At 50.7% G+C, this 15587-nt stretch overlaps 1 protein-coding gene across 4 annotated transcripts in view; it reads right to left on the reverse strand.

The window, feature by feature from the left end:
* EPHB2 (EPH receptor B2) overlaps nucleotides 1-15587 on the reverse strand; it is a 203393-nt gene that overhangs the window by 18833 nt on the left and 168973 nt on the right. For 2 of the 4 annotated variants that reach the window (XM_054448539.2, XM_054448531.2), the window contains exons 6-8: nucleotides 13633-13757; nucleotides 3002-3071; nucleotides 509-617 (exon numbers count right to left, since the gene is read on the reverse strand). In XM_054448539.2, coding sequence (XP_054304514.1) covers nucleotides 509-617; nucleotides 3002-3071; nucleotides 13633-13757 — 304 coding nt within the window. Of the gene's footprint in view, nucleotides 1-508; nucleotides 618-3001; nucleotides 3165-13632; nucleotides 13758-15587 lie in introns of all 4 variants that reach the window. The other 2 variants (XM_054448520.2, XM_054448510.2) reach the window with 1 other exon arrangement.

Here is a 15587-nt window from a genome sequence, read left to right on the forward strand (position 1 = left end):
CTTTAAAGAAGAAGAGAATATTTCTTTGCATTATACCCAGCAGAAGTCAAGGAATTGGCCCCACCCTCTTGCCTTTGCTTGTGCCGTCCTAGCCATTTGGGAGGTCCCTCCCCACTCCTCCTCCTAAGTCCTCCCCATCTTTCCAGCACCTCAGCCAGGGGGCCTGAACTCATGCAGAAAGCAGGACAATCTGTATACCCCTTCCACCACCCACTAAACTCCTAGCATCCTGCAATCTTTCTGGCCCACTGCATTAGTGTCTCAATGTGCCATCCCTTTCAATAGTGGGCTTGTCAGGGGCGATGCCTATCCCAAAGGGATGGATTGCACATGGTGGCCGCTTAGGTAGTGGGAGGCCACTTGAAGCCTTCCAATTCCTACCCACATCTCTCCCTGCAATTGTGAGAATGCCTCCTTGGTTCACCAGCACTGTAGAGGAATGACTGAATAGAGGGACAGAAGCCATCTGGGACAGCCAGGCCTGGCCAAACCTGGAGACCCCACCCACCTGTTACACACGATGGCGATGACAACCACAGCAATGAGGAAGACCAGGCCAGCAGCCGAGGAGCCGATGATGAGTGGCAACTTCTCCTGGATGCTTGTCTGGTACTCGGCTGGGGAGAAAGCATGGTAGGGCATTCTCAGCCTGGCTGTGGAAGTCTTAATACACCTGTCCCCTACCCCCTGCCATGCTGCTGGGTCTCCTGGGATCCCTAGGCTCTGTTCCTGCCCCTGACAGAGCACCTGTCACCTGCCCATGCAGAAAAGGGGCTGTCATTGACTCACAAGTAACCCTGGACAAGTCCATGAACTGCTCCAATCCTCAACTTCTCATCCATAAAATGGGCATAATTCCTACATCTCAATGTTGATGTGCAAATCAACAATAATAACAGCTGACACACACAGGCAGTTAAAAGCACAGACGCTGAAGCCAGACTCTCCGGGTTTGCCTCCCGATGGTGCCACTTACTATCTGTGTGATAAGGCAAAGTGACTTACCTCTTTGTGCCTCAGTTGCCTTATCTGTAAAATGGGGAGAATAATAGTTCCCATCTCAGGATTGTTGGGTAAAGCACTTAGAACAACACCTGGCACCTAAGCAAGCATTCAATCAATATTAACTATTCTTGTCCCTGAGTGTTTTATGTGTCACTCACTGTGCTAAGTATGTTACGTATCTCGGAACAGTCCTATGATTACCCCATTTTACAGATGAAGAAACTGGGCTTAGTGAGGTCATGATGTGCCTGAGGTCACAAAGAAAGTAGCACCCCAGCCAGGCATTTGAGCCCAGGTCTGCTTGATCCAAGGGTGGGAGTTGAATTGGGAGAATGCAAAAGATACACTTGGCATTAGCCTGGCTCTTGGAAACCACCACTCAATGCCATTAACACTGTCATTGATTTACATTTTATTATTTTTCCTTTTCTTTTTTTTTTTTGGAGTGGGAGTTTCACTCTTGTCACTAGGCTGGAGTGAAATGGCACGATCTCGGCTCACTGCAACCTCTGCTTCCCGGGTTCAAGCTATTCTCCTGTCTCAGTCTCCCCAGTAGCTGTGACTACAGGTGCCTGCCATCACGCCCGGCTGATTTTGTAGTTTTAGTAGAGATGAGGTTTCACCATGTTGGCCAGGCTGGTCTCGAACTCCTGACCTCAGGTGATCCACCCACCTTGGCTTCCCATAGTGCTGGGATTACAGGTGTGAGCCACCGCGCCTAGCTATTTTTACTTCTCATCTGTCTCACTGACCAGAACAGGAACTTGCTGAGATCAGGGACGCGCTCTGGGACCTTAGTGCCCACACTTAGCCTGGTAAGTGGCGAGGCCCCAGCCACATTTGTTGAATTAATAAAAGGATCTTGGGACAGTCTCCCAGTTCCCAGTCAATGACACTCACCCAACATGGAAAAAGGCTTAGAGAGGTGAAAAAAGCTGCCATGAGGAACAGAAAGATTACAGAGGAGGTGAGTGCTGGAAGAGATGGTAGAGCCATAGGGAGGATTTTTGTGATAAGGCAAGAATTTAGGAGTCCAGGAGCCTCTGAAACGTTCAACCAGGCAAAGGCCAAGGCACAACTAGTGGTTAGAGCAGATACTAATAGAGGATGCTGGAATCTGGTCAGATAGAGCCACCCTGGAGTTTGGCTGGCTGGTGAAAGGGATTCCAGACACACAGCAATGACAAACTATGACTTACCTACCATCTGGCGAGTGCTGATATGCTTGGGACCTAGTGCCAACCCTGTGCTAGGTCTCTTATTCTTACACTAGTTTGATAATGTTGGTGATAGTGAGATCATTGTTATCACCCCCATTTATAAATGAGACAGCTGAGGGTTGGAGAGGTAAGGTGACTTGTTCAGGTATATATAGTTAGGACTAAATCAGAAATGGAATCCTCATTTCTTTGGCTTCAGAGCCCACATTCTTTAAACTGTGCTGCTTCTAAAGATTATTAGAGCAGGAATGGTGCTTACAGACCATGTAGTAGTTCCAGAGTGGGAAACGTAGTACACAGGCTACGATCTCCCATTCCCTTGTCTGGAGCAGACAGTACTAATCTATCCCAGAACTTCTTCCTGCTGAACTCAGATGCAGCTTCAGAATCCTTCTCAGTCCAATTGTAAGTTACTGGAGTTGGGTATGGATAAAATATGCTTACTCTCTCAGATCGAATGTGATGCTTTCATTTTATAGATGAGAAAAAATTGGACCAAGGAATGCGTGACTTACTCAGAGTGGCTCTGGAAGTTAGGGCTGAGCTCCCCAGAGTCCTGGGAAAGGAAGTGGCCTGGCTGACACAACGGGAACAGAAACAGGGCTTTTATATATGGTTGTGCACAAAGGTTCGAAATTAGGAGGGAGGGAGGGCTGACATCTAAAAGGGAGTGCCTTTTCTAATCTGCACAAAGGTGCTTCATGGGAATGGTGACCCTTGAGTTTGTTCTGTTTGTGGAGTCTGTGCCCTCCTTTTGCCCGCTGGACTCTGCTCACCTTCTGTCATGGTCTGGAAGTACATCTTGCCGCTGTAGCGCCCGTAGCCTGCCACGGTGCGTGCCCGCACCTGGAAGACATAGATGGCGCCGGCTTTGAGGCCCTGCACGGTGACCGTGTTGGTGGGGCTTTTTATGGCTGTGGCGTTGTACTCACTGAGCTCCTGCCGAGGAACAGAGAAGAAAATTAGTGAGGTTGTGGCTCATAGTGGACCCAGAGCCCACTGCCTGCTCCTGCCACACTGGGGGCAGGTCTGGCCATTGGATAAACATCTATGTTCCCAATTCTTCATCCCCTCCCTGTAATAGAATTATGCCTTTTGCCATGTTACTTTTCAACACTGCCCACAAAAGTAGGCAGAGTATATGTCTCTGTCTTATGGATGTTGAATTTGTCCACATGACTTGTGTTGGCCACTGGAACATTCTAGTGGGCATGATGCAAGCAGAGGCTTTACAGATCCCTGCCAATTTGTCTTGGCCTCTTGTGCTTCTGCCATGAGAGGAGCTTGCACTGGGTAACCACTGGCTCCAGAATGAGAAACAGGAGGAGACCATGACCCAACTCTTAGGATGAAACAGGGCCACCCCTATTCACCCACAGATATAAACCCATGGCCAAGAAAAATAGCCACTTGTTGCAAGGTGTTGGATTTTTGGGATTGTTTGTTTTGCAGTGTTATCTCAGGAAAAGCTGACTAATACACATGTATTAAGTGGTTCCTATGTGCAAACCCTGAGGACTATACTGTGAGTTCTTGAAGACCGAAGGGAGAGGGCCCATCTCATTCACTTCTGCATCCCCTTCCCTGCCCTATGCCTTGATGAGTTAAGTGTAAGTGCCCTTGTTCAGCCTCAGCACACTTGGGTGAGTCAAGAACTAAGGTACAGAAGGGAAAATGATGCTCAGGGTCACTATCAGTTCAGGGTTGCTTTGAGATTCAAAACCAGGCTGGATACGGTGGCTCACACCTGTAATCCCAGAACTCTGGGAGACCAGGGTGGGAGGATCACTTGAGCCCAGTAGTTTGAGACCAGTCTGGGCAACCTACCAAGACCCTTTCTCTAAAAAAAAAAAAAAAAAAAAAAAAAAAATTAGCTGGGCATGGAGATATATGCTTGTGGTCCCAGCTACTTGGGAGGCTGAGGTTAAAGGATCACTTGAGCTTGGGAGTGATCCTCAAGGCCACAGTGAGCCATGATTGTGCCACTGCACTCTAGCCTGGGCAACAGAGCAAAACCCTATCTAAAAAAAAATACAACCAAAAAAAAAATGAAACCAGAGTCTTGCATGGAGCCACCTCTGTCTAATGTCCATGCCTTTGGGTACCCCAAACCTAGTGTCTTCTCCTTTGAGAGATGAGGAACACCAATTCTGGCTTCCTGAGTGCTACCCAGGGTGATCCAAGGAGTCTAGGACAGGACAAAGATCTAGCTGCTGCAGTGGGAGTGGAGATGTGGTTGGGCCGGATACAGATGATGCTCGTTTAGGCATCTGTCAGCCGCCCGGCAAAACTTCCCCAAATATCCTCTTTGCACTAGGCTGGGACTGGGGTTCTACAAGGGGCTAAGGCACAGCCCCTGGCCTTGGAGAGCTCAGTCCAGAAGAGCAAGCATGTGAGGATCCCAACCCTTTGAAGATCATGAAGCTCCTGAGACAATTTTTTTCTGATGAAAATCTGTGAATGCTTATCCAGAAGAACGCACACCTAGTTGTACATGCCAGTCACATACATATCACGGAGTGCACGGAGCCCTTGAAAACCTTCCCAAAACAATGAAGATTCAGTGTGTGCAACGTTATTACAGGCTTTACAGCATGGAGGTTAAGATCACAAGCTGGAGCCAGACTTCTTGGGTTCAAATCCTGGCTCTACTATATATTACCTCTGTGACCTTGGGCAAGTTCCTTAACTTCTCTGTGTCTTCATCTGTAAAAGGGGGATAGTAACAGTAGCTACCTCAGAGTTTGTTCAGATAATAAAATGAATAAATAGGTATAACAGGCTCACACTGATAGGGTAAGCACATGCCGAGGGGCATGTGACCTGGTCTGGGACGGGGGCTGCATTAGTCCCTTCTCATGCCGCTATACGGACATACCGTATTTATAAAGGAATTTATAAAGGAAATTTATAAAGGTAATTTATAAAGGAAAGAGGTTAAATTGACCCACAGTTCCTCATACCTGGGGAGGCCTCAGGAAACTTACAACCATGGCAGAAGCAGCAGCAAACACATACTTCTTCACATGGTGACAGGAGAGAGAAGTGCCGAGCAAAGGGGGAAAGCCCCTTATAAAACCATCAGATCTTGTGCAAACTTACTCACTATCGTGAGAAAAGCATGGGGGTAACCACCCCCATGATTCAGTTACCTCCTACTAGGTCCCCCTCACAACAGGTGGGGATTATGGGGACTACAATTCAAGACGAGATTTGGGTGGGGACACAGCCAAATCATATCACGGGCTAACATGTGAAGTCAGGAAAGCTTCCTCGTGAGTGGGGGGCACTGGAATGGGATCTCAAAGAACAAACAGGAACCACCCAGGCAAACATGTGCATGCCTGGCAGAAGGGGCAGCAGGTTCAGAGGAAAGGAGATGAGAAAAAGCTTGGGATGTAGGGGATATGAAGGGAGCTGACTTGAAGATGTGTCTCTACCACCCCCATAACAGGGGGAGGCAGGGATAGCTCGGTGGGGCAGCAGCAGAGAGGAAACTCTTTTGCCAAGCCAGATCATCTGCCTCCTCCTCCAGGAAGCCTCCTTGACATCCCAGCCAGATGTACCTCTTCCTTCTCAGTCCCAGAGCACTTGCTGTGGGTGCCATAGGAGGGGGTTTCTGCTATGCCCCCTCAACTTCCGGCTGAGGCTCCTGTCGCCCCCTTGACTGTGAGCCCACGAGGGAGGGCTTGTGTTTTTTCCCTTGTACCAAGCCTGGGGTCTCTCACAAAGTCCTTCTCCAGTGCTCACAGGGTGAAGGCTGACTCCTTAGCCTGGCATTCCAGACCCTTCATGACCCGCCATTTTGCAGTCTCTCCTGCGACATCCCTAATGTTTCCTAGGTTCCTGCCATCCCTAACTCTTTCCCCCTTCCTTGGTAGAGCTGCCAGATTTAGCAAACACAAATATAGGATGCTGCTCAGTCAAATTTAAATTTCAGATGAACAACAGATACGTTTTGGTATAAGTACGCCCCATGCAATATTTGGGACATATTTGTACTAAAACATTTATTTTTAAAAAATTCAAATGTAATCATGTGTCTTGTATTTTATCTAGCAACTCTACCTTCCATGGACACTCTGAGTTTTTGCAAGCACTGTTGCCCCTGTCTGAAATACCCTTTCCTCACTTGTCTTGCAGTGCCCTACCCATCATTCAAGACTCAGCGCAAGTGCCACCTCTGCTGGGGAGACTTCCCAGATGTCCCAGCCAGGGGTTGCAGGTCCAGATTGTCTCCTCTCCCACCTATTGTCCTAATATACTTGTCCATCTTCTTTAAGGATGTGGATTTCCTGAGGCCAGGGACCATGTCTTGCTCATCTCTGGATACCCCCAGGCTTGCCACACAGTAAGTGTTCACTAATTATTGACATAATGAATGAACATTAAACTGCTATTCAAAAATCTACAAAACCTGGGATGCAGTACCAGACATGGACACTAAGTGCCACTGTACAACATGGGCTCTGCTCAGACTTGAAAATGGGTTGGATTCTGCAAACTGGGTGGGGGCCCACTTAGAGATGTTGGAGGTTTTAAGCCCCTGATTATGTGAGGGAGATGGGAGGTAGCTGCTGGTTCCATAGGTGCCTCATGAGAGTGAGGAACCAACCTGAGCAGCTCCCTTTATTAAAGCTGGGCAAGGGATTAGAAGCTGTTTCATTTTTCATTTTGGTCTCTCTCTCTCTCTCTCTCTCTCTCTCTGTCTGTCTATATTTTTGAGACAGGGTCTTGCTCTGTGACCCAGGCTGGAGTGCAGTGGCGCGATTATGGCCCATTGCAGCCTCAACCTCCCAGACACAAGCGATCCTCCCACCTCAGCCTCCCTAGTAGCTAGGACTACAGGCACATACCATCACACCTGGCTAATTTTTGTATTTTTGGTAGAGACAGGGTTTCATCATGTTACTCAGGCTGGTCTGGAGCTCCTGGACTCAAATGATCCACCCGTCTCAGCTTCCCAAAGTGCTGGGATTACAGGCATGAGTCACTGTACCCAGCTGGAAGCTGCTTCATATCCTTGTTTTTTCACTTGATTGCATTGTGACCTTGGGAAAGACCCTTCACTTCCCTGAGCCCCTGTTTTCTATTCCAAATAAATGGAACAATAAATGCCAAGCTCTCAGGGCTGTTGTGAAGATAAAATTTGATCAGGTAGTGCCTGACACATTGGAGATGCCCTAGAGACACCAATTCCCTTCAGTCTCTCCTCTCCCTGGGGTACCTTTATCTGAACAGTGATTAAGTACCAAGGGACGATGGGAAGAGATTCAGTATGAAATCCACTAGTCCTTAGTCTGAGCACTTACCTGGTAGCTTAGGGCCAGTGAGGCATTGGGTGCGTGTCTTAAGCCTTCCAGGCCTCGGTTTTCTCATCTCTAAAGTGGGTTAATGCAAGTAGGTACCACAAAAGGTGGTTGCGGAGATTTAAAAGGAAAATACAGGTAAAGCTTTTTAGCACAGTCTCTAGCACATAAAAAGACTTAATAAATGTTGGCTCCCACCATCACTGTTATCATCAAAACCATTATAGAGGCCGGGCACAGTGGCTCACACCTGTAATCCCAGCACTTTGTGAGGCCGAGGGCTGGATCACCTGAGGTCGGGAGTTCGAGACCAGCCTGACCAACATGGTGAAACCCCATCTCTACTAAAAATACAAAAAATTAGCCGAGTGTGGTGGCACATGCCTGTAATCCCAGCTACTTGGGAGACTGAGGCTGGAGAATCACTTGAACCTGGGAGACGGAGGTTGCAGTGAGCTTGCATCATGGCACTACAGCCTGGGCAATAAGAGCAAAACTCTGTTGTCACACACACACACACAAAAAAAAAACAAACCCCCCCCCAAAAAACAAACAAAAAAACCATTACAGAGTAAGCCCTTTCCCATGTTCATTAAATGGATGGATGAATGCAAAAGTGAATGAATGAGTGGACAAACCTCTCCAGGTAGATCCTACTCCAGGTACTGGGCAACAAGCTGAATATGGCCTGAACTTTCATAGTTCACCCCCCATCCTCCAACCTTTGCTCCTTGTGCCTGGAATGTCCTTCCTCTTCACTTTCTGTTAAATAAATTCTAAAATTGATGTGGGCTACCAAGGTCCATCGACCACAGGTGGCCTCACGAATGGCTCTTCTTGAGTTCTTGGGGGACCAGGGGGATCCTGAACCTGTGTGCTTTGGGGTAGCTGCCAAAGGAGGCCACCTCCCCTGGGGCATTGGAACTGACGGAAGCAGCCAGGCCTGGGTCTCCACAAGGCCACCGCCATTCATCAGTGGCCTCCAGAAGCCATCTAGCAATGCAGTTGTCAGCTCTGGACTCCGGGCAGGCTGGGAAATCCCAGTGGGGCTTGGGGAAGTCCAAACGGAGGGCCTGCTCCTAGAAAGCCCTTTCTGAAGAAGGAAAGGAGTGGGAAAGAGGTGGAGGTGGGGGCCGCACGGGCCTGCAGGGCTCAGTATCTGACTTCCCTTCCTAGGAAGACTGGAGCATTCAGGAAAGAATCTAATAGCAGACACAAGGAGGATTCCCATGTTAGGTAAGAGCCGGCTGTGGACTTGCTGGAATAAATCCTACCACCTGCAGCCTCGCGGTCCCTCCCTGGTGGTGGCTGGCATATCACAGACTTGTCTGAGAGGTCAGGGAGAGGCGTGACTCTTGGTTCTGCTCCTACCCCTCTGCCAGCACCTCCTCTGATATTTTCATCAACTCCGCTTTCTTCCCCTCCTTAAACCCTGGCATTTTCGGGGGTCCTATCTTCTGGTTCTTCCTCTGCACACTTTCCTGGCTGCTGTTCTCTATCCTCCCTGAACCCCAACCCCTTTGCCCCAGTAAGCACCACACCTACAAATCACAAACCCGCATCTGCCCCAGGAAAAGGCACCTCCATCTCCTAGAAGTCACCCTTCACATTTCCTGGGTCCTCCGGGCTTTAAAATATAGACTTTGCTGGCCGGGTGGGGTGGCTCACGCCTGTAATCCCAGCACTTTGGGTGGCCGAGGCGGGCGGATCACCTGAGGTCGGGAGTTTGAGACCAGCCTGATCAACATGGAGAAACCCCGTCTCTACTTAAAATACAAAATTAGCCGGGCATGGTGGTGCATGCCTGTAATTCCAGCTACTTGGAAGGCTGAGGCAGGAGAATCACTTGAATCGGGAAGCGGAGGTTGTGGTGAGCCGAGGTTGTGCCACTGCGCTCCAGCCTGGGCAACAAGTACGAAACTCTGTCTCAAAAAAAAAAAAATAGACTCTGCTGGCATTTGCCATCTCCACTGCCAACTCCCCCAGCCCATGCTACCTACCATCATTTCTCACTTAGCGTTCCCTGGGAGCCCTGTACAGGTGCTCCCTCTGTCTCCATGTCTCCCTGAGATCCATTCTCCACACAGCAAGCTACAGGGATCTTTAAAGGAATCTGAGTCAGATTGCATAATTCCATAGCCATCCGATCATACTTGAAATCGAATCCAGACTCCAAGGCTGGAAGGCCCTTGACAATTAGCCCAGCCTCCCTCCCAAATTCCTCCCCTGATGCTCCGGCTTCTGCTTCTGCCACACTCGCCTTGTCTGTTTCCTGAATGCAGCCCACACATCCCTGCCCTAGGGCCTTTGCACCTGCGATTCCTGATGCCTAGAACAACTGTGTTTCCACCTGCGTGTTTGTCTGGTGAACTCCTAGCATCTTTCAAGACTCAGCTCAAGTGTCACTGAATGAAGGCTTTCCCTCACTCATGCCAGGACTGTGGGCCCCTATTGGTGCCCTCCTGGGACCTTTGCTGACCCTTCTGTGGCTAGCATCACACCTTGTCTCACGGCTTTCAGTGTCTGACTCTTTTTCCCTGGACTGTGAAGTCCCTGAGGCCTCCGAGCCACCTGGTCACCCTCAGGATTCCTGGTACCCAGCTTAGTGCCTGACCCAAAGCTGGTGAGAGTGAAAGTTGAGTGAACCAGTGTCCATCTCCCCACTGGCAGATGCCAAGCTGTCCCTCTTTGTACCCCAGGCCCTGGGGGAGCGACTGAAAGAAGTAGGGCCATGTCTCATCACAGGTGTACCTCAGGCTGTCACACCTTCAGCCTCTCACCGCCTGACCCCCCTCACCATTTATGCCTAACGTTCTCCATGGCAGGGACTGGTCCTGTCTACCTCTTACAGGTCATCCCAGAAGCATCCCTGGGGAAAAAAATCTGGGAGGCAGGAGAGCCAAGAAAAGAGTGAGACCATAGGTGCAAATCCTTGCTGGATCCTCTTGGGCAAGTTATGGAACTTCTCTGTGCCTCAGTTTCCCCTTCCATCCAATGGGGTGAAGAGCCCTGTGGTGAGGATAAATGAGATGCTAGAGGTGACGTGCTTAGCACATAGCAAGTGCTTATGAAATGTGAGCAGATGGTAACCTTGGCTGCTGCAGATCCTGCAGGTCCTGCCACCCCCAGCAGCGGCCTGGGGATGCTCAGGCAGCAGTGGAAAGTAGGGCAGAGCTGCCTCCCAGTTCACACCTCCAGCAGCCTCCCCAGGCCTGCCCGCTGTGGTAGGAAATGGGTCGCAGGCAGGACCCGCGCTGGGATTCCTCATTTCCGTTGCCCGTCTTTGGGGACAAACACTTTCAGTTTCATTTAATCACAAAGCTTCTTAATTAGGTTTTTTTTTTTTTTTTTTTCCCACCTTTTTGGGTTCTGAGTTGCTAAGGTATTCCCGCTGCGGGGAGCAGAGATGCTGGCTTCTGCAGAGCCTGGGAGCGGCTGGTTTGGTGACCCAGGACTCCAGCTCCTTCGAGGCCCTCCAGGGCCCACTGAGGGGTGGGGCTGCATCCTCACACCACCCACAGCTCAGGCCCTCGTGTGGCCACTTCCTGAGTCATCCAACAAACAGCTCTTGAGTACCTACTGTGTGCCAGGCGCTGGGGACACAGCAGAGATTATGGCAAGATCTTCACCCTCAAGGAACTTACTATCTAGCTCAATGTAGAGGTAGTAAATACCTAATTACTCAATAACACTTAAAAAATGATAATTGTGATAAATGTTATGCAGAAGGGCAAGGCACAAGGAGAAGATGAAATGGGGCGCTGGATGGCATCTGGGCAGTGATGGAGGGCTTCTCTGAGGAGGTGATGTTAGGCTGAGATCTGGAAGGTTGAGTCAGAGCTAGCCAGGTGGAGAATGTAGGGATAGGAGCAGTTTAGACAGAAGGAATTCATCCATTTATCTACCCATCCATATCCAGCCACCCATTGGTTCCCCCTTTTTTTTTTTTTTTTTGAGACAGCATCTCACTCTGTCACCCAGGCTGGAGTGCAGTGGTGCAATCTCGGCTCACTGCAACCTCCGTCTCCTGGGTTCAAGTGATTCTCCTGCCTCAGCTTCCTGAGTAGCTGGGATTACAGGTGTGCACCACCACGCCGGGCTAATTTTTGTATTTTCAGTAGAGATGGGGTTTCACTATGTTGGGCAGGCTGGTCTCGAACTCCTGACCCCGTGATCCACCCACCTCGGCCTCCCAAAGTGCTGGGATTACAGGCATGCGCCACCATGCCCAGATAATTTTTGTATTTTTAGTAGAGATAGGGTTTTGCTATGTTGGCCAGGCTGGTCTCGAACTCCTGACCTCAGGTGATCCACCCGTCTCGGCCTCCCAAAGTGTTGGGATTACAGGTATGAGCCACCGCGCCCAGCCAGTTCCCTCTTTCATTCACGGGCTCCATCACTCATGTCTGTCATTCATTCACACAATTCATTCCTTCAGTGTCCATGGCCCCCTGCGGGAGACACAGGCACCCTCTGCCCACATGTGGTGCTCTAAGAGAGGGGCAGAGTCCATGTTCACTTGTGGTGGAGGTGACATTTGGGAGGGACCCTGAAGATTCCAACAGGCAGAGATGAGGGGAGGATGAGGGAAAAGGGTGGGCAGCGAGGTGGGTGGGTGGGGGGACAGTAGGCATGAAGTCCCAGGAGTTGTTTGGGGGCCAGGGCACAAGGGAAGGGATTCATTCACTTGTTCATTCAACCAATATTGATCAAGTGTCTCCTTGGTGCCAGGCCCGGGTGCCAGGGAGAAGGTGGTGAATGGAGACGTAGCCCCTGACCTCTTGGAATGCACTGCCTAGGGGATGGGATGAACATGCACGCAAGCAATGGTAAGACGGCTGGCAAAGGCTGGGTAAGTGTTTGAAAAGCCCTGGAGACCAGCCTGGTTAGCCGATCCAGCAGTTAACAGAGTGCAAAGGCCAGGCTGGGCCCTAGAAAGTAGAGCTCCAGCAGGACTGGCTGCAATTGACTGCACTCTTCCTCTCAGCCTTCAGGGAGAGCCCTTCTATCCCTCTGCAGTTCCCCGTGGGCTTGCGCTTAATGAAAGGCCTCCCTGTCAGTCATTGACACCTAGTCTGAATGGAAGCCCTGCGATGCCTTTCCCAGGGGCCCTTGCAGCCTCTGTGGCTGTTTGTTGCCTCCTGGAGCAGGTAAGAGAAGTGATCATTCAAAGGAGAGGCTTCCTGGAGCCTCTGATGTCCAGCCATGTGGGTGGACAATTGTGCTGTCTACCTCCTGGGCCCCCATCCACCTGGCCTTCCATCCTGTCACCATTGCCCACTGTGCAGCAGGCAGGGCAGAGGAGGAAGGCCAGGGACACACATGGCCTCTGCTGAGGGCCAGGTCCCATGCTGGGTGCTGTGCTGCCTTTTCTCCGTAACCTGCATAGCTCCCCGCAAGGGGGTCTCACCCACACTCGACACAGGTGGAAACTGAGGTTCAGAGGGAGAAAGACGCCTGCCCAAGGTCACATAGCTGGTGAAGGACAGAGCTGGGATTTGAACCTACGGCTTCTCCTAGTCCAGTGATCCTTCTACCATCCCAGGGGCTTCCACCTTGGGTCCCCAAAGGGAGTAATTAAGGTCTGATTTAAAAGCTCAAAGTGAAATCACCTCTCCCCATGCAAAGGGCATGCAGGTGAGTGAAAGTGGGTGTTTTAGCAGGAAGCAGAGCAGGGCGGGCGGAAGCTCTCCTGAGCAGTTTCAAATCTCTGTCGAAGAAGAGGTGAGTGAATAATTATCACTTCATAAGTGCAGCTTTCTGGAAACCCAGTTTTTCACAACATCAAGCCACTGAGGTCAAGATGAAAGGGTCGTGGTGGGGAAAGGGATGTGACTGTTGCATTTCACTGAGATTGCTGGGCAGATCCTCCAGACCAGAAAAGTGAGATCCAGAGAGGTCAAGGCACCTGCCTGAGGTCTCACAGTGGGGAGGAGTGGAGCCGGATTGGGAGCCAGGCAGCCTGACCCCAAGGCCAGTGCTCTTTCTGCTGCACCAATGCGTCTCGTCTTGCGGTGGGGCAGAACTCCCAGGCCTCAGCCTGGGAGAGGGGCCCTCAGGGAGGTGGGCGATGGGGACAGCACCCAGCCCATAGGTACCTTCTCATAGTACTGCAGCTCATAGTCCAGGATCACGCCATTGGGCTGGTCCGGCTGGGACCACGACAGGGTAATGCTGTCCACGGTGCGGCTCACCTGATGCATGATGGACACTGCCGACGGAGCTGGAAGAGAGGCCAGAGGTCAGGGGTCAGGGAGGCATGAGAAGCTGCAGCTTCTGGCCCACCCTCAGAGGTACTCGGACAGGTGGGGAACTGTGGGATCAGAGAGGGAAGGGCATCTGGCTGAGGCCACACAGCCAGTCTCAGGGAGCTGACAGGGGGCAGAGGGGCTCATGCAGGGCTATGGGTGCCACTGCTGAGCTCTCATGGGGCACCTTCAGGTCAGACACTGACGACTTCACCAGCCCTGTGGAAGCTCAGACCACATCAAATTGAGAGACAGTAGAGACAGAAATGGTTAATTGTATGTCATGTGAATTTCATCTCAATAAAATCAATCAGTTATTTCCCCCTCCCATTCCTCCCACCAGTGCTGTGAGTGCTCTCACAGAGGTGGTTAGATGAAGCGACAAGTTGTCAGGGGGGCTGTGTTGCAGTGCTAGAAGGATGCTTAGAAATACCTTAGTACACGGCTGGGTGCAGTGGCTCACGCCTGTAATCCCAGCACTTTGGGAGGCTGAGGTGGGCAGATCACCTGAGGTCAGGAGTTCAAGACCAGCCTTGTCAACATGGTGAAACCCCATCTCTACTAAAAATACAAAATTAGCCAGGCATGGTGGTGCATGCTTGTAATCCCAGCTACTCAGGAGGCTGAGGCAGGAGAATCGCTTCAGCGCGGGAGGCAGAGGTTTCTGTGAGCCGAGATCATGCCATTGCACTCCAGCCTGCGCAACAAGAGTGAAACTCTGTTGCAAAGAGGGGGGAGAAGAAATATCTTAGTACAATTCCCTCATTTGATTTTATGATTGTTATATTTTGAGACTCTGTTGCCCAGGCTGGAGTGCAATGGCATGAACACAGCTCATTGTAGCTTCAACTTCCTGGGCTCAAGTGACCCTCCCACCTCAGCCTCCCAGGTAGCTGGGACCACAGGTGTGCGCCACCATGCCTGGCTAATTTTTGTTTTTGTTTTTTTTTTTGAGACGGAGTCTCACTCTGTCACCCTGGCTAGAGTGCAGTGGCATGATCTTGGCTTACTGCAACCTCTGCCTCCGGGGTTCAAGCGATTCTCCTACCTCAGTCTCCTGAGTAGCTGGGATTACAGGTGTGCACCACCACACCTGGTTAATTTTTGTATTTTTAGTACAGACAGAGTTTCACCATGTTGGCCAGGCTGGTCTCAAACTCCTGACCTCAGGTGATCTGCCTGCCTCGGTCTCCCAGAGTGCTAGGGTTGCAGGCATGAGACACTGTGCCTGGCGTAATTTTTGTATTTTTTGTAGAGACGGGGTTTCGCCATGTTGCCCAGGTTGGTCTCGAACTCCTGGGCTCAAGTGATCCCCTCCTGCATCAGCCTCTCAAAGTGCTGTGATCACAGGCGTGAGCCACCATGCCTGGCCCAATTCCCTTATTTTGCAGTCGTGGAAACTGAGGTCAAGAGAGGGGGTGTGAGCTGTCTGAGGTGCCGAGGTATGTCCATGGCACACAGCCCGTTCTTGAGTCCTTATTTCATAATGCATCCGGCCTGCTGTCTTTTGCCTCCTTCTCACATGGAGCAAACCTCCAGGAAGCATCAACTCTGTGTAGACATGGCCCTGGGCCCTTTACACACGCTTCCTGAGTTGACTGTTGATGAGAGGGTGTATCACCCCTGCTGACAGGTGAAGACATTAAAGTTCCGAGGTGCACGCGGCTTCCTGAGATCACATAGTCAGTGGGGGAGCCGGGATTTGGACTCAAGTCTGCATCTTGCCATAGCAGTTGTTTGTTCCAGAGTGGGACTGGCCAGAGAGGGACTCTCAATGTGGTCCCCACACCTCGTGGTGTGACTCT

This window comes from Pongo pygmaeus, chromosome 1 (genome assembly GCF_028885625.2).
Source record: "Pongo pygmaeus isolate AG05252 chromosome 1, NHGRI_mPonPyg2-v2.0_pri, whole genome shotgun sequence".
Classification (NCBI taxonomy): Eukaryota; Metazoa; Chordata; class Mammalia; order Primates; family Hominidae; genus Pongo; species Pongo pygmaeus.